The 19,375-nt window shown below is 31.7% G+C and overlaps 1 protein-coding gene across 3 annotated transcripts; it reads left to right on the top strand.

Annotated features, from left to right (window-relative positions):
• Positions 1-850: 850 nt before the first annotated feature.
• Positions 851-17,994, top strand: LOC126974361 (AP-1 complex subunit sigma-2). Of its 3 annotated transcripts, none has more exons than XM_050821827.1 (5): positions 851-1,015; positions 1,152-1,330; positions 1,779-1,887; positions 2,621-2,758; positions 9,595-12,348. In XM_050821827.1, the coding sequence occupies exons 1-5, from the start codon at positions 1,013-1,015 to the stop codon at positions 9,637-9,639; spliced, it is 474 nt and encodes a 157-aa protein (XP_050677784.1). In that variant the 5' UTR covers positions 851-1,012; the 3' UTR covers positions 9,640-12,348. The 3 variants fall into 3 exon arrangements, with proteins under 3 accessions (XP_050677784.1, XP_050677782.1, XP_050677785.1); XM_050821825.1 differs by lacking the exon at positions 9,595-12,348 and adding an exon at positions 16,968-17,994 and having other exon boundaries at positions 852-1,015; XM_050821828.1 differs by lacking the exon at positions 9,595-12,348 and adding an exon at positions 16,968-17,994 and having other exon boundaries at positions 859-1,330.
• Positions 17,995-19,375: the final 1,381 nt, after the last annotated feature.

Raw genomic sequence — 19,375 nt, 5'->3', positions numbered from 1 at the left:
AAAGTAGTTAGTTATTTAATTGTGTCACAATGAAAAAATGAATTTTATAATTTCGAGCTTACATATAGTTATTTTCGGGGCCAATCTCCAGACGGCGCTAGTTTTCAAATAGTCATAGTGCGTAGGGATCTCTTTCAGCTCAGGAAAGTTAGCCCCCCAGATTTATTTTTTTATTGCATCGTTAGTTCGCCATTTGTTCTTGATTATTCTCTATAAACATTTGTTTGTTCTCGATTTATTTATTTCAAAAAAATTTGCAATTCATTAAAATTGGTTAGGTTAGGTTATGTTAGAACAGTTAAAACAACGCCAGGGATATAAAGAGCTATAAAGGGAAAAGAGAGGCTCATCAAACTTAGCCCCCCAAAAAAAATTTTTTTTTTCTATTTTTGAATTTTCAATATCGCATATCGTTAGTTCGTAGTTTGTTCTTAATTGTTCGCTTTAAATAATTGTTTGTTCTTTTGTTGTTTATTTAAAAACAATTAATTTAAAATGGGGGGAAACGCCTACTATTTGGTTCCGGCACTCGCCGGCCGCTGCCGCGGCACGCTACGCTCGGCTCGTGCGTTGTTTTAACTGTTCTAACATAACCTAAACAATTTTAATGAATTGCAATTTTTTTTTAAATAAATAAATCGAGAACAAACAAATGTTTATAGAGAACAATCAAGAACAAATGGCGAACTAACGATGTAATAAAAAAAAACTTCTTGAACTTGTAAGACTTAAGTTAAACTATCTAGAAATTCAAATTAGTTGTACGAAGTGATTAAATTCTCTTTGTTAACACTTGACACTTTAGAGTAATAGTGTCACAGACTATGCTTACGCGTGAATAGTGTGCACAGAACACTCTTACTCGTTAATACTCATGAATATTCTAAGGCACAAATTAAAGAGATGGCAAAAGTCTTGTCTTTTTAGTAATTTGTAATAATATTGTAATAGTTAGCTGTTTGGGTGAAATTTTTAATAAGTTAGAGTTAAATACCTATATCCCAAAATAAATATGGTAAGCAAAAGGCGTTTTTAGTTGCCACTAAGTCAGTACTAGGTGGTTTTTACAGTTGATTGTTACAAAGCACATTATTGACAATTTTAACTAGATTCTCTTGATTCGTGTTTCTGGAGATTCAATAAATTTCCAGATGCAATTCATGCTATTATTTAGTCGGCAAGGAAAGTTGAGGTTGCAAAAATGGTATGTTGCTCATCCAGATAAGTTGAAGAAGAAAATAACAAGAGAATTGATAACAACTGTATTAGCTCGGAAGCCTAAAATGTGTTCATTTTTGGAATGGAAGGATGTGAAGGTTGTCTATAAGAGGTAGGTAATGATTCTTTAAAGAAGATTTTAACTGGCCACCTTGAGTAGTTTTTCCCAAATACCCATTAAAAGTTCAAATAATATTTTTAAATCTACATGAATTGCAGTGTACATAATCACTTAGCAGCCTGCTGAGCATTATGGCCACTAATACAAAACAATAAATATGCCTGCAACCTCTCTGTATTAACATATATGGTTACCTCTTATGTTAGTTACTATCACAGGAAGCTATAATTTTTAAATAAAGAACTTCTTCGTAGCATTTACATAGCAATTATTTGATCAAAAGAAGTAATCTTAAATCCAATCAATGTAATAACAAAATATAAAACATATAATATAAATCTAAGGATTCATAACCCAACCATACTTGCTAGTATGGTTGGGTTATGCACTATAGTTTGATTTTGACACATTTCTCTATGTAAAATGTATGACATTACAGATATGCATCACTGTATTTCTGCTGCGCAATGGAACAGGAAGACAATGAGCTCTTAACATTAGAGCTTATCCACAGATATGTTGAGCTTCTTGACAAATATTTTGGGAGTGTAAGTAATTTTAACAAAAAATATTCTAGGATGCTTAACTGCTATAATATTTTAGAAATAGTATGTAGTTAATAAACTTATGTACAAGTAGATAAAATTTAATCATATGATTTTTATTAACTAAAGTGGTCTTACAGGTATTTATTATTCAGCTGTTCAATTTATGCAAATTTGCAAAGAATACTTAGAAATTATTAGACAATAAAATGGATTTATATCTCAAAATCTACTTACCCTTAAAGTATAGTTTTATTTCGATCTAATAATTCTTCAAAATGTGTCAGTGACAGAATAGACTGTTAGTTGACTCTCACCACAGTTTTTCCAGTTTAAACCTTGCCTATCTTCTTCATTCAATTCATTTGTATTTTTATTTGACACTTTACAAGGTTGGCAATATTCTGGTGTTATAAGAGGCTGATACCACTATCAAATGACCCATATGTATGCTTGTTTGTACTCCTTCATAAAAAATCTTAATGTACTCAATGTCAAATAAAACTTTCTTCAAATAGGCTTAAACTCAGCGCTTTTGAATTGTCACTACAATTTTTTTTTTAAATTACTGAATTTACCAAGTTTGTAAAAAGTTGAGCTTGTGAGAAGAACATATAAGAATTTCAACAGCCACTCTTTTCAATCAAATAGAGTATTTTACGATGGCTTTAATATACATAACAAATTAGTTTATAAGGTGCTTCATCATGATTAAAGTTCATAATTGGCATTCCAGGTTTGTGAATTGGATATAATATTCAACTTTGAGAAAGCATACTTTATCCTTGATGAGCTGGTGTTGGGTGGTGAGTTGCAAGAGACAAGCAAGAAGAATGTTCTGAAGGCGATAGCTGCCCAGGATCTACTGCAAGAGGTCAGTAGCCAGGATAATGAACTTGTGTGATTTATTGCAATGGGACATTTATATTTTGCTCCACTATATATTTAGTTACTATCAACACTTCCACTGCAGTTTCAGTGGAACTCTATAAAACCAAACAAACCATAACATACTATTTTAATAAGATATTTGATATGTTATGATTGTTCTGCAGTACAAATGTTATAGTAATGTCATAAGATAAACATTTCAAGAGTATTTTGTCTGCACAGATTGGTTGATGTTTATTTTAATCATTCATAAATTTTTATCAAACTAACAATACGAATAATAGTATCTTGACTATACGATTTTGACCTGAAATATGATTTTGTTGTGAAACATCAGCACTTTCAACAACTACATAATATAGTTTAATAAAAATGTCTGTGACTAGTTATTCTATATAAAATCATTACAAATGTTTATATCACTTCAATACATATCTATTGTGGCACTTTAATATCTTCTAGACAGTACATATCTTGTAGTTAATGAAACATGGTATTTATTATTAAAATGTGGACCATTATAAGAGGCCTCTGTAGTGCCTTTTTAATTTTTTAGAAAATGTCTTAAGACTTAAGTGTAGGAGCACTGCCTTTTAGATATTAGATGATACACCTGAGATTTGATATATTAATTAATATTTATAAAATTATACAAATAATGCAATATTAGCTCACATAACAATTCATTTTAATGTGATTTTTTAGAATTTGTATAGGTTTGTCATGCTTTTACTTTTTATAGATATTTCTATTTTTTTTAAGAACTTCTTTTTTGTTTTGAATGTCTTCTTCTCAATAGTCTACACTTTCATAACTAACTGATTGGCTTGAAGTAAATTCAATAACTTACAATAGTAATTTTTTTTGAGAAATATTTTTTGAAAATATCATTTCTAAATAATTTTCTATTGCTAAATCTCACAATTCCTTTGTTGTTATGGCAATTATTGGTCTATTTATTGTATGTGGGGGCTACTGTTATTAACCTTAATAAACCATGATGTCTCCTGGGTCCATTATGGCAGACTGCCATTTTCAGAAACAATCACGAACTAATTATTATAAATGTTTGGCTTTCCATTAAATTATTTTAAAATTATTAACATGATGATGATAATACTACATTGGTATCAAAATGTACAACGATGATAGTGTAACTAGGAAATTATAAGGTGTAATGTAAGTTTATGCATTGTTACAATGCATACATGCATAAAACCAGATTCTGTTTATATATGGATCTCATTTTTCTGAAGTCTTATCATACTTCCCAAGCCATGTAATTCTTTTTAATAGCTCTTTTTTAAAACATTCTGAATTTATTGCTAAGTATTCTCCTTAGTCAACCTTTCCAACAGTTGTATTCATATTTACTCTAAAACCACCTCAGTATACTATGAATTCGTTTTTCGGAAGTGGGAATAATCAACTTACTAAACTCTATACCTGCCAGTTCTAAAGAAAACAGGCAACAGGGAATGCTAATACATCAGCACAAGTTGTGCTTTATGTTATGAGGGCAGTATGTTTATATTACTGAAGCATAAGAAACTACTCCCATCAAGTTGCTTGGCTACAATGTATATTATATATATATATATATATATTATATTGCATAAACCATTATGCTACAATCACAATTGTCTACTATTTTAATAACAAGCTGTTACAAATGTCATAATTTGCAAGAGGAATAATATATTGTCAATGCTATTCTAACTGTGCTAACTGTTACTGTGGATGCATGCTCTGTTGGTGGCAGGATGTTATTGACGGGATGTGGCACTGACAACACTAACAATCTATGAGGGGTTATAAACGCTTTTTTATATAGCAACACATCATCAAACTCATGAGTATTCAAATAACATTGGCTTCTGACAATAGGTTTTGGAAAATCAAATAATTCGTTTATTGCTTTGTTAAAAGAATGCTTTTATATCATAATATCCATCATAAATATATTGTGAATGTTTATCCAAAGAGATTTAACTACATAGAGCAGTCATTGGAAAATTTTTCACGCAATAATTTTGCAAGCATGGGGTAATGGTGCTGCCTAGACTCCAATAGCTATAACACATATAAAAAATATTAGAACATAATATTATGTCAACTATCACAGATTTTTACCCAATTTGGTACTACATTTTAGATTTGGATTTTGTAAGTATGTGGGTGATTATGAAATTATATATTTAAAATGTGAGTATGAAATTGCATTAAACCAATGACAAATAGACAATCATAAGTGTAATATTTTGATTTTATGAATGCTTTGACATTTATTATAGTGAAATCTATGGTTATCCAAAAATAATTATGCAGTTTCATTAAGATACTACAAAACCTCACATAGAGTATCATACATGAATATACAGCATAGCAATAATTTATGTAGGAAATGCATTGTAGTAAAAACACATGTGAATATAAACATAACATTATTTTGTCTTTTTATTCCCTAATAACTTAAAATGCCAGTTATGCAAATAAGTGAATCCGGTAACTATTCATATAATTATTGTATTAATATTTTTTTTTATCGAGTAGTGATTGAGTACAAAGAAAATGGCAACTCATTGATTAGATGCTTATTAGTCAAGACTATAGAAAAAAGCGTTTATATTTTTTTTTGCTTTACACGAGGTCTTCGCTATACATACAAAAAACGACGGCTAAAGAGATCCAATTAAAAATACCGATCCAATTAAAAGTTCCGTAGCTTACTTTGGCCGTCGCTGGTTGTTGGGCATATTTGAAAGGGCTTTATGGAATTTCTTTGCATGCTTATATTTTTTATTTTATCATTCTCCTCTTTAATAGGTGCACTTTCATCTATCACGTATTGAAACTTCATAAAGATAATAAAATTTTGACCTAAGTAGCTGTAGTGCATAAAAAAATATTTTGTAAACAGAAATCAATATATAAAATATTAAAACTGAAAGTTCTGCTTTAAACTTCATATTGTTTGGACATTTTCTTTATATATTCCAGTTACTGACACCAAAATAAGATAAATCGAAATTTTATGTTACAGTGTCATAGAGTTAGTACAAGTACAAAAATAAGTTTTAGTATAATCAATGTTTCAAAAATGTGAAATACTTGACACAGAGCCACACATTTCCAATGATGCATGTATTATTAAGTTTCTCACAAACATTTATAAAACCACAGATAATGTAATTGTAAAATTTGTTAAAAAAAATTGTCTAACCAGTAAATACTTAACAAGTGTTAATCCTTTAACAATGTAAGTATTGTTTTTCTAGAAGAAATAAGTAGAAAATCATACATGTATGTTGATATTAAATTAAAATGTTAACATTGACAGAGTATTTGTCATGGAGTAGTTAGCCCTAACATTATCGAGCTTAATATAGATTTTATTTCATATTGGGATAATATTGTTTGATATAATATTGTTTATATTTATAAGCATTGTGTCGTGTTTAATGGTGGCAAAGCTTATTATGATGAAAACACTTGATCAGAAAAATATATTATATACCACTATAAGAGCCATCTTAAAAAATATACTTAATAAAGGTACACTATTATTAAAAGTTCTCATTTTTACTTTTGTAAAGATGCATTTAAGATAAATTTGGAATTATGTTATGAAATCTATTAGATTATATATATCCTTTGCCTTTTTGTGTAACACCCATTTATTATTTACATGTAGTATTTCCATGAAAATGTTAATTTTCTTTGGTAACAATGTGTTCACATGGAGTGATGAACAGATAAATATAAAATAAATCACTTCTGATTTGAACTGTCTGAACTTTCAGCAAAATCGAAGCGACAAAAATATCTATTAAATCGTAGAATGTCAACTGTCATTCAGTCTCAGTGTCATAATTTGTCAATTTCAATATTTTTATTTACGCCTTTTATTATTAACACCTTATTATATTATATAATCATTTATTTTGTATTATACGTTTATACCATACGTGTTGGTTATTGAAGGTCAATATAAAAAAACAAAATCAAATGGACTGTAGTATTTTAAATTGGTTATATGGTATTTGGGCGCCATTTTAATATCCAGAAATATCATCCGTTTCTATTTAGGTGAGTATTCGAATCTGGGTATCTCCAAAATACAGTCCGGTAAGATAAATTGATTTTTTCGAACGTTGCCTCGTGCAAATATTAATTGTTTTAGTTCGTATAATATTTTCAAATATTTATATTTTACCAGATTTTTTTTATCTTTTTTTTTTTCAATTCTATAGTCCGAACATGTTCAGTTGAAATTGCTTTAATTTTTTTAGCAACAAGTTGCTGAACTAATATCTTCCTCGCGAACCTGTTGTAAAAGTTTTATTACATTACTTGAGCTTCAGACTTGAGAAGATAATAATAATTTCAATTGCTTGATCTAATCAGTATTCACTACACGTTTCTGCAAATAACATCGAAAGGATACATTTGAGTGATGTTCTTATTAATAATTATATTCTTAATAATCAGCCATAAAATATCTAGTCTTTGCCGTCAATCTTTTTAACAGTTTTCCATCAAAAGTCCTTGTATATTTTTCTGGTCAAGTAGACAGAATTAGCTCATGATACTGTATCAAAGATTTAAGGACATTGTTGTATTTTATACAAGTTAGCACTGAGGATAACTTCTAGAAAACTGTCAGAGTTTGATGACCTCATTGCCACAGATAATAATTAGAATCCTCATAGAGAAGTATTAAAAACTATTATAAAATAGTACAATGTCATATTACCGTATGTTGGTGGTTGCTGTTGCATTTGATGTATTTTTTCTCATAAATATATAATCGTTGTGAACTGAATTGTATGTTTTTTTGCATGAACCCATTTCTGACCATAAGTACCTATCTACTTACGCGATATGCCAACATCTCGTTTATACTGATTATTGTAATGGTGTCTATTTAAAATTAGAAGGATTTTAATATACGTGTCTCCCACAGTTTTTTTTTGGACTTTTGTGTATGTATGGCTGGTACCAGTTAAAAGGATAACATAAAAAAAATACTCTTTCTCTGTACCAACAACATATCATTATATTACATAAGGGATGGTACAGTTATTAAAACATATGCATTATTACGAAGGTGGTATAGTTTAGAGTCATTTAATTATGTTATGTACCACACAATCAACTACTTTTGAATTTCGCAAAACATGTAGTTTTCTGTTCGGTTTTCTTTTTGTTATCAATTAAAATAGATAATTCTTTCCAAGTACACGAAACCAGCGTTGAATCTTTTGTCTCACTTTGCAGTTTCAATGTACCAATACAAATGACCAATTTACCTGAGTATTTAAAATTTATTTTGAACGTATAACTGTAGCGACTACCTACTTTTCATATACATAAAATTCAAGCGTCTCGTTCGGAGATTAACATGGAAGAAACATCGGACCACACGCGACTACTTACTATATGTTTCATTACACCTATAGGTTATATCAAAGCGAGTTGTTGGCGTAGCGCATGTTTCATCATCCTAACCCGAACGTGGCTTGGACTAATAAACATTAATAAATAACAATCACAGCCATTTGTGGCGTGCGAATAACTTGTGAATGCATTTGTTTAATATGGTGATGGTTTTAGCATGAGCATTTGTTTTCAATATTTTTATACCAATTTATTATTTTTAAATCTTGATTATCGTGGGCAAAAAGACCTTTTATTATTCTAAAGTATTTATTCATCCGATGGCAATATACATAAAAAATATGTAATATGTGAGAAAGACCCGAAATTTAATTATTATATTAGAAAAATAACCACGAATGCAAATGCAATACAAACAAAGTACTTAACAAAAGGCATTGAATCGAATTGGTGCAAAATAATTAACCTTCCAATGATACCATGTTTGATATTCTCTTCTTCTCTTTCGTACAATTAACACTATGTCAAGTTAAACAAAGAAGGGAAGAATGCAAAACGTACAGTTGAGTATTAGATGTTGCACAGATTAGACGTAGTGAAAACGGTGAAAACCTGAAAACTTCGGTTGACATCGGATTTGATGTCGTTCAATACATCGAACACAATATGCCTAATAGGCTGGTAATATAAAGATAATATAATTGTGGCCACAAAATATAATATACAAAATAGCTACAATATACCTTCAAGTGTGATTTGTACCAAAAAAGATTTTCCTAGCGGTAATACAAGAAGTTTGTCTCACTATCAAGAAGTAGTCATCAGGCCACAGAGTAAGATGCTCAATTATTGAGACAAACGTGATATTTATTCCTTGCGCCTACCTATCACGGTATGAAGCTAATGTTGGTATGGGCGTAGGTTTTTGTCAAACGATATGTGGTTTGAATTTAAGATTACAATAATTCCTACAAGTCAATCACGCAAACCATATACACAAATATCAAAGAGAATTTCTGATAGTTATTGGTAGGTATTATTTGGTACTACGTACGTGTGTGGTCATAGCGCTAGAGAGCTATGCAGAGCAATCGAGTGCATTATAATGATTAAGGGCAAGAGATAAGTCATTGTGCCAAAAAATAAATTGAAGTTAGCATCTAGGTTGGTAACATTATATTTTTATAGTTTTTTCCCCAACGAATGTTACCAGCACGAAGATCGAAAAGTTAAGTATTTTTTATACAAATATAATCAGCAGTCGAGGACAATATCCTAAAAAGAACAATATTTGGGATAAGGTTTGGACTGATTTTAAAATTACAACCAAACAAGACTGTGGATTACAAATTACCTATTAGTGTGTTAATTCTTAAAACAGCCAGTGATATTAACTCGTCTCCGAAATGATACGTATAGGACGAAACTGTGGACGCTGCGCTTCGAGAATACGGCCTTCTATGAAGTCTGCGTGACGAGTGCACTTGGACGCATTATAGAAATGGACAGAGAAGTGTTAAGTATGGTTGTAACACAGACACTGACATTGACGTTGACATCGTTCTATATATTGTTATTTTCAAAATGGCACTAGTTGAATCTTATTTTTAAGTTTCGTTTTCGATAGTACCAGAATGCTTAAACATATTGTAGCTTTCTTTCCCACTCTAGTGCCAAAGCATTTAAACATAACCAAGAGACTCGCAAAAGGCTAAACATTTAATTTTTTCTTACTTTTTTTGTATATTCTGCAAGAATACGAGCGTGGGGTGTACTTGGTGGTACCTACGTGGTCATCCGAGCTCAAAATGTTACTAATGATGCATGCGATGCCAAAACAACTACAGGTGAAACACGCTTTGAATGACACCTCCCTGCTCATAACCTCCATGCTTGAAGTAAAGAATAAAAAAAAATTCGGACATGCCTTATTATATTTGCAACACAATTTTTTAACGTTTGCTTAATGAATGCTACAAGAACAGAAATAACGAATATTAACTAAGATTGTATCTAAGTCCCTTAATCGAATTTGCTAAAGCTGTCAGTGAATGTAGATAGTAATCCCATTATGTATCTACTTGTACGATAAAAAGAAACATTCCTAAACTAAAACATTAAATCTAGTTTAAAGCACTAGCCAATTATGTAAATGGCATAAGGAGCTAATTTTAAAATTATAGTGGTATATTATTCTGTAGTAGGTAATATATCATTATGGCCCGTATCTGAGAATGTTTTACGCAATGTAGGGTGACATTCTATTCACCATTTGCAGTGAGACACGCTTTGAATCTGTAACACTTTCTGAGATACGGGCCTATTTTGGTCGTCAGCGAGTGATCGTTTGTACTGCTCACTCTGTGGGTACGATGAACGTAGACGTCTATTAATCTTAGATCTAAAATCTTGTGTCTCGGTGTTTGTTACCAAACTCCTCCCTCCCTAAATGATAAGGGTGACCCACCCCTAAATATATTTTATTTATTTTTTTGACAATTTATTTTATTTTATTATGATTCAGCATTGAAAAATAGATTTTCAATTTTGATACAACTTCAAATTTTCGCCCTTCTACGATCTACAACTATTTTTAACCGACTTCAAAAAGGAGGAGGTTATCAATTCGATCGTTATTTTTTTTTATATATGTACACCGATTACTCTGAGATTTATGATCTGATTTACGTAATTTTTGCAGAATAGATGCCATTTGGTCCCATAAAAATTTTACATAGTTTGGCCCAGTAGTTTTCATTTTATGAAAATATTTGTTTACCTCGATGATATAATTGTTTTTGTGTACGGCTTTTTAATGAGTTTTCATTCAGGTTGATTATATATTATTATTATTAACTGACACTATAAAGTAAAAAAAACTACGTTTAAAAAACCGCCTTCAAAAACTGAAAATTTTCAAATAACTAAAAATTTAATTTAATACACTTTAACCTTTAATATTAATAAAATACTATTATTTGTATGTGCTACACATTGATAGGTTTGAAGTCGGTGCCAAGCCAAATGTAATAGTAAGTACTTACACTCGCCACGCGTGATTTTGAGCGGGATAGCTTCGTCTAGAACAAAACAACCCAAGCGGACAGACACGCGATGCTAGACAACCTTAATAATTACAGTTAGTAAGCTGTTTATAATATTACGTTTTATTTTGTTTAGGGCTTGGCACCTAATTAAAACCTATCAATAGGTAGCACATATAAATAATAGCATTTTATTAATATTAAAGGTAAAGGTGTATTAAATTAAATTTTTAGTTATTTGATACTTTTCAGTTTTTGTAGCCGGTTTTTTTAAACGTAGTTTTTTTTGTATCCCGATTTTTATATTATTCTGTTCCATCCGCTATAGGGTTGCAAGATGGCAATCGAATACAATTTTTAGTACGATATAAATAGGACAGGAGAATCGGTTGCATCTATTTTTTATACCCCAAATTTTATTTTAAATTACCCACTTTATACGGCAATACTACGTTTGCTGGGTCAGCTAGTAATAATATATAAAAATCCCAACTTAGTAAGTTAAAAAATTTGTTAATTGTTATGATTTTGTATTTAGTCATATATTTTATTTATATAGAATTTGTTGATAACTCTTTAAATGAATTTACCATTATTTTATTGTTATTTACAAAAGTTAACTTATTTTTTTATTATTAAATTAATTTTATGTTCAGATTTATTTTATTTAAGTAAGTATCTAATCTTGAATCTCTTGAAGTACAAATCTAAACATTAGGCATAAAAATTTGAAGATCATTTAGAACTATATTAATGATTCTAAATTCTGATCCACTTATTCATTACCAAGTTTGTGTTAGGATATATTTTGTGTAAGTACGTATAAAAAGTTTCTAGTACACGACGTGTGTTACAAAGACAATTTTGAATATGGTTTATAATATAACAGATTAAAGAAATGTGTTTACCCAACAAGTAGGTACCTACATTAGTGCCAGCGGGTGCTAATAGGGCTGTATGCTAAGCTTATTAATTATATGTCTAGATAGTCTCTTGCTGTTAGGCAACCGATAAAAACAGGCCAGGAATATAAGAGTGCGTGATAAGCTACGTCACAAATCCGCGATTTGTATGACACTTTGTTAGTGTGCGTGAATTACTCAAAATAAAAGCTTTATTAAGTGCTAAAGTCTATAATTTTCGACGTTTTCACAGCTGTCATAGTCTGTCTAGACGTATAAATAATCTAAGGTCCATACACTTTATAATACCCACCCCCATTTGTACGAATACATTTTTATTAGTTAGGCCGAAATATTTTTGTGTCCATTCACTAAAATTGATAACTATTTTGATGACATTGTACACTTTGTTATTAAACAATGTTATGAGTTACTTTAGTCGTAAAGCTGTTGTAATATTATATAAGTATCTGAAAATGACTATGTACTTCTTATGGACCTTCCTTATATGAAATATGATAGGTAATAGGTGCATCAAAAAAGCCCAACAGGAATTTTGCAGCGATTAATTATTCCACGACTAACGAGAAATAACGAACTGGATTCATTAGTATCGATGTATTTATGGCAGTGTATCTTTAAAAAGATCTTAGGTAGTATCAACCTATAGGTATTAGGTACTTACACTACTTAATAAAATATGGATATAAATCGAATTGTCTCTAGCATAGTTGGTTACCTCTGGTCTTTATGAATGAAAGATACGTATCCCCCTTGCCAATCTTCTATTACGCTCTGAAGTTGCAACTAGGGTTGCCATCTCTTTGTCGGCCAAAAATAATAGTTCTAAAATTATCAACCACAAAAATATATTAGGTAGGTAAAGAAGAGATGAAAAATAATAGTAGGTTCTAAAATAGCTTTAAAATAAATACTTTATTTCTTAAAATATTGATTTTTGTTATTTTAAGCCCTTATTAATAAATTTTTATTTGTCTCATGCCTCATAGCTAGTTTTGCAATTTAAATTATCAAATACCTTTAGCTCAGCTGTAATTAATTTTAGTCTGACTCTATCGCGCTCATCTCACCATTAGTAATTTTTTCTACAGAAAATATATGTGGACGTATTGAGAGAAGAAATGATATTATTTTTTAAATATTTGTGAAATCTACATTCACTGGGAATTTGTTGCAATTTTTAAACTGCAGTAGTATCTCTATTATTATTACCACTGTTATTCATTTTAGAAATAGACAATTTTCATCTTCAAATATTCAATAATTTTTTGGAAAATAATACAAAATGTTGTCTAATAACATTATAAATTAAGGTTCTTATTAAACTTCAAAAGTAGGTAGTTTTTTTAAAACAATAAACAAAAAGTCGACAGCGCGAACTGAAATTGTTTATTTGTCAAAATCAATGTGAATTGCACATTTTGAACTGGACATGATTGCTTTTCGATACTATTGAAATATAGTTGTTTCACCTGCTAAGTTTATACTTTTTCAGAAATATAGTAATACAAGTAGGTGTAGGATACTATATTATACAGGGTGTCCCGTAATCAGTGGACCAACGGGATACCCGTGATAGGGGTGGTCATCATCTATCGAAAACACCAAATTTTACTGTTCTAGGGCCAGTAGTTCAAAAGATATGATTTTTTAAGCATTATTTTGAAAATTCTACCCTTATCAACACAAAAGTTGAAAAAAAATATTTTTTATTTTTATTTTGCCCTGTTTCTTAACTTAAGGTGGCTGAGGAAACATGTGTCTTCACAATTAAATCCATTTTTGTGAATAAATATTGCCAAATTAAAAATTAAAAACCAAAACATGCGCAAATATCAAATAACTAAATTTGCAACGTGATGTTTGAAGCAAGCTAGTGCAAAAAAAATGTATGACAGCCTTGCGGACCATTATTTAAAAAACATCTGCAGTTCATACTGATTCCAAAAAGGTATAATTAATCATTATTGTGAAACAATAAAAGACAATAATTATTTTAAATCAACATTAGATAGCAATTTCTTGGCGGAATTTACAATAAAACAAAAGTAAATAGTTAGAATTTTTTTATTTATTTCTTATAATAAATGTTCGAAATGTCTTCCTCTTACTCTAAGGCATAGCCGGCATCTTCTTATAAAATTTCTTTTTAAACTTTTTAACGCCCTTTCATTATTTTTGACTTTTTCACTCACCACATTCAGTTTTTGTCTTAGCTGTCTTTCGTTATCGTTAACGGTTTCATATACGGATTCTTTAAAATATCCCCATAAAAAATAATCCAATGGATTAAGATCAGGTGATCGAGCTGGCCATGGGATTGTACCTCCTCGTCCAATCCACCTACTTGGGTAAGACTCGTTTAAATATTCCCTCACTTGTCTGCAATAATGAGCGGGTGCGCCATCATGCTGTAACCACATCCTCTCACATACCTCCTGTGGTACATTTGCTAATAAATTACTTAAGTCATTTCTTAAAAATTGCAAGTACCGAGCACCATTAAGCCTCGGTGGGAGCTCAAATGGACCAATAAGTTTACCATCTAAGATTCCAGCCCACAAATTGACTCCAAACTGGTGCTGGAATCTATCTTCTCGTACAATACGTGGATTCACAACAGCCCATTCATGTAAATTATGAATGTTAAACACTCCAACTCTTTTAAAACACGATTCATCGCTCCATAATATTGAATTGAAAAATAGTGGATCTTGTCGGCATCGGCGAAGCATCTCTGCACAAAAATCTATCCTCCGTTGATAATCAGCAGGTAATAGTGCCTGCACTCGTTGAATATGATAAGGGTATAAACTGTTTCTTTTTAAAATGCGATGTACTGTTGTTTTTGCTATACCAGTACGTCTTGAAATACGACGAACACTCGTAGAAGGTTCTTCTGTCACTTCGGCCAGTATTTGAAGTTCATCGACTCTTCTAGGTCTTCCCACGTTGTTTGCAGCTCCGGGAATTCTGCCTTCTAAATACGCGTTATTTACACGGAGAAAAATTCGATGATCCGGATAGCGGTCGCGATTAGGATAGCGCTCACGATACGTACGGGCTGCTTGCCGAGCGTTTGCATTACACAGACCGTAAATAAAATACATCTCAGCATATTCACGAGGAGTATAGGTATTAGGCATTTTATAAAATCCGGGCAAACAGTATCCAAATCACAAAGACAAACAAGGTCCAATTCAAGCGTCAGTCACCAAAAAAAAGAGTCGTAATGGTAGCGAAGTAAAAAACACGTGTGCAGCTACGAGCTATGAGCAAGTCTCTGATGAAACTAAGAATAATTTGAAAAATTAGGGTGTGGGGATCATAGGCGTCGGCCAATAGGACCCCGTAAACGAAAAAGGTACCTGAGCGAGAAAGAGATAGCATATTGTGTTATCTCTCTCTCGATAACAAAATAATTCTCAGAATAGATAGCGCTTAAATGTTTCTCGCAATTGGAGTCTAAAATTGGTTATTAAGTTATTTTTTTTGTAAAATGTAATATTGTTATACCTTTTTGGAATCAGTATGAACTGCAGATGTTTTTTAAATAATGGTCCGCAAGGCTGTCATACATTTTTTTTGCACTAGCTTGCTTCAAACATCACGTTGCAAATTTAGTTATTTGATATTTGCGCATGTTTTGGTTTTTAATTTTTAATTTGGCAATATTTATTCACAAAAATGGATTTAATTGTGAAGACACATGTTTCCTCAGCCACCTTAAGTTAAGAAACAGGGCAAAATAAAAATAAAAAATATTTTTTTTCAACTTTTGTGTTGATAAGGGTAGAATTTTCAAAATAATGCTTAAAAAATCATATCTTTTGAACTACTGGCCCTAGAACAGTAAAATTTGGTGTTTTCGAGAGATGATGACCACCCCTATCACGGGTATCCCGTTGGTCCACTGATTACGGGACACCCTGTATAGTTGGGTTGGCAGCTCTAGTTGCAACGCGCGCGTGTTTGCGCGGTAAAGAAATGCCTAAAATGGCGTTCAATCTCACACTCGCTCTCCGTGTTCGCCCCTCTGAGACTGTATTTTCTGATTGTACCTATATCTATGCAATTTAAAGGGTAATCTATTTATACGGGCGTTACAATGTGGTCGATCTTAGCGGCTTGAGTCGGTTTGTATTGCTTAAACTTGGGATCATATTACGACTGTCGTGACCAGGTGACACCGGCTAACAGAAGGGCCCACAGCACCAGTCAGATGATGATAATGTATTTGATTGATGCTCAGTAGTTTCTTTAAACAAATGAATTAAAATTTATTTTGTAATCTGTACCTAATGCATTAATTAGCAAGTACTTAAAATAACTTGTACAATGTTTTACGACTACCTATATTGTTATAACTTATTAAAAATATCGAATTATATTATCTTTTTATTTCTTGCGTCTACCCTGGACTTACCAGTAGGAGGCTCCTTTGCACAGGATGCCGGCTAGATTATGGGTACTGCTACGGCTCCTATTTCTCAAGTTACTGTTCTGTGAAGCAGTAACGTGTAAGCCGTAGCTAGTGAAATTACTGGGCAAATGAGACTTAACATCTTATGTACGTCTCAAATTACTGGGCAAATCAGACAACATCTTATGTACGTCTCAAGGTGACGAGCGCAATTGTAGTGCCGCTAAGAATTTTGGGTTTTTTCAAGAATCTTGAGCGGCGCTGCATTGTAATCGGTAGGGCTTATCAATTACTATCAGCTGAACGTCCTGTTCGTCTCGTCCCTTATTATTGGTTCGCCGAAAAGCGAAGTTAACACGGCCACGAGCGACACTGGCTCAGTGATGGTATACCTTGTTGCAGGAGGAGACACCCCAGGGATTCTTCGAGGACCACGGCTTGGGTTAGCAGGACAGCTGGTGACCTGCCGAACGTGCCGCGCATAACATAATGTATATTAGTACTATTATTGTATCCTTGTTTCATTTTAATTCGTATGTACTTAATATTTTTATCATAGATCGTGCCTGTTTTTATCTGGTCATCTTGAAACTGACATTCCCTAGATGTGCGCTGATCTGATGGTTACAGCGAAACACCTTACAAAATTATATTTTTTTCTATAGATTTTTTAATATACTTTCTTTTTATAACTACACAATTTTTCGTGGTGTATTGGGTCTATCAAAATATATTAAATTAGCAGTCCGTTTGTCCAGCTGTTCTTTTAACATCTGATCATATAAAAAGCCCTATTTTATGAAAGGTTGTGAAGAGCTTGATTCGTCTTGGGTTTGAGTGTCGAGTTAAATCATTTATGTAACGTATCACCAAAAAAATACAATACTGGAGATTGTCCAGATGCCATAAAACAGGCACTTATAATGCCTAAAATATATTTGGGATTTTTAGTCCATAATAATATTTAAGTTATTATACTGAATACATATTTGATAGTTTCTGTAATCATATAACTAGTGTACTTATGAAACTAATGTTTATGAAAAGACTATGCCTTAAATAGGACGAACGGCCTTACAAATAAAGTTATACCTGAGTATAAACCAAGAATATACAAAATATAGTCAACATTTTGATCACTGACAACACTGTCAATACAATGAAAATTCTTAAGTTTTCCGATTGTTTGTCATCCTTGCAAATAAACGCAGGAAACGTTATACGTCCAAATAAACCAATCATAAGCAAAATGAACATTTGTAAATGATTATTATCATTAGGTATATTCTTGGTTTGTACAAGTTTATTTGTTAGGCCGGAAATGTCAGCAGTAAGTTTTATTGAATGTTAGCTGCAATGTTTTACAGTAAATATTTTGTACAGTGCAGTGTCATGTGTCAAATTCGTACAATATACAAATTAATATAAACCTTGTGTTTCATTTATTTTATAAATGTTAACCAAAATAATACCTACAGTGTGTGCCCACCTTATAATGGCTCCGATGCTGGTTGTAGACAATGAATCATATACATGCATACATATGCGACTAATTTAAATAAACCCGAGGGATGACGTATTGAGAATACGTCATCCCTCAACCGAAACTGATTCTTAATTTCAAAATGCTTAGCTGTCACTTTCTTTTACACCACAACGTCAATCCATTGAAGGCTTGAAAAAAAAATATCACAATAACTTTCCATAAATCGGACAATGAAATGTTTTGACAGGGAAAAGGATTAATAAACTCCGAGGCACAACAATCCTGAAGGAGGTAGGTACTACTTCTTCCACTCTCATCAAAAATTCTCCTGTGGGAGTGGATCGTTTTACTAATTCAACCTGTCATCGAGACTATTGTCTTAATTAATAATAGGATAAATTATTATTCAAACTTCAGCGCGCTACACTGCCTGGAGCAAGTAGGTACTTATTAATGATAAGCACATTTATCTATCTTGGTTTCTTTCCTATATTTTAAATATATATTACACGCTAGGTACTACCGAATTATCAATATCCATTTTTGCTACCAATCCTGACCGAACCGCCAAAACATCTTCATTCGAATTCGCATTTAAATTTAAAAAAAAAATCAGTCCGCGGGAATTCGTTGTCACCAAACTCGCTCGTCAGGTCACTGCGGGGCTTCATCGGATGTGACACTTACCACGGCCTACCAACCTCGCCTGGATGTATCAAGCCGTGGGACCGCAGCTTTAGGATCCAGTATATCCATGTTATGGGCAGGTACCTACTTATAAAAATATTTTATAATCAAAAACTCCTCAGTACGAGTATAAACATAAAAACACGATATTCTGTAAATATGAATAATTTGGTTCACAGTTATAATTTCCAATTTAATACAACATCTGTGTGGGTACTACTTTAAGGCTGGGTTGAATCATATTAGCTGCAATAGTTAAGGTTTAAGTCAAATATAACGTTAACAGAAACGCTAAATTTAACGTTGACTGTGGTATGTGTTTCACCACCGTATTCCTTGGCATAGTTAAAGTTAAAAAGTGAAATATCATGTAAATATCGAATATTTATTTGGAACTATTGACAGGTTGCTATTTAGCCATTTAACATTAACAATAGCTTTAACCGGTGAAGATTGGACGGTTATAGTTATCAGTTAAAATTATGACGTCATCTAAAAATTGTTAAATGGTGCAAAACAGTTTTTGCTAACCGGTACCTTAACATGTTTGTTATTGCTAAAGTAAGTTGTTGCAACCCAGCCTTAAAAGATTTCTATGTAACACTTCCGAATATGGGTTAAATCAAAGATCAAACAA

Source organism: Leptidea sinapis, chromosome 32 (assembly GCF_905404315.1).
Source record: "Leptidea sinapis chromosome 32, ilLepSina1.1, whole genome shotgun sequence".
NCBI lineage: Eukaryota > Metazoa > Arthropoda > Insecta > Lepidoptera > Pieridae > Leptidea > Leptidea sinapis.
This window is presented reverse-complemented; position numbering and strand designations above follow the sequence as displayed.

Excerpts from the sequence above, each read along its gene's own strand:
- LOC126974361 (XM_050821825.1), top strand. Across the intron at positions 1,331-1,778 it reads GTGAAGGTTGTCTATAAGAG|ATATGCATCACTGTATTTCT; the intron begins GTAGGTAATGAT and ends ATGACATTACAG. Across the intron at positions 1,888-2,620 it reads TTGACAAATATTTTGGGAGT|GTTTGTGAATTGGATATAAT; the intron begins GTAAGTAATTTT and ends TTGGCATTCCAG.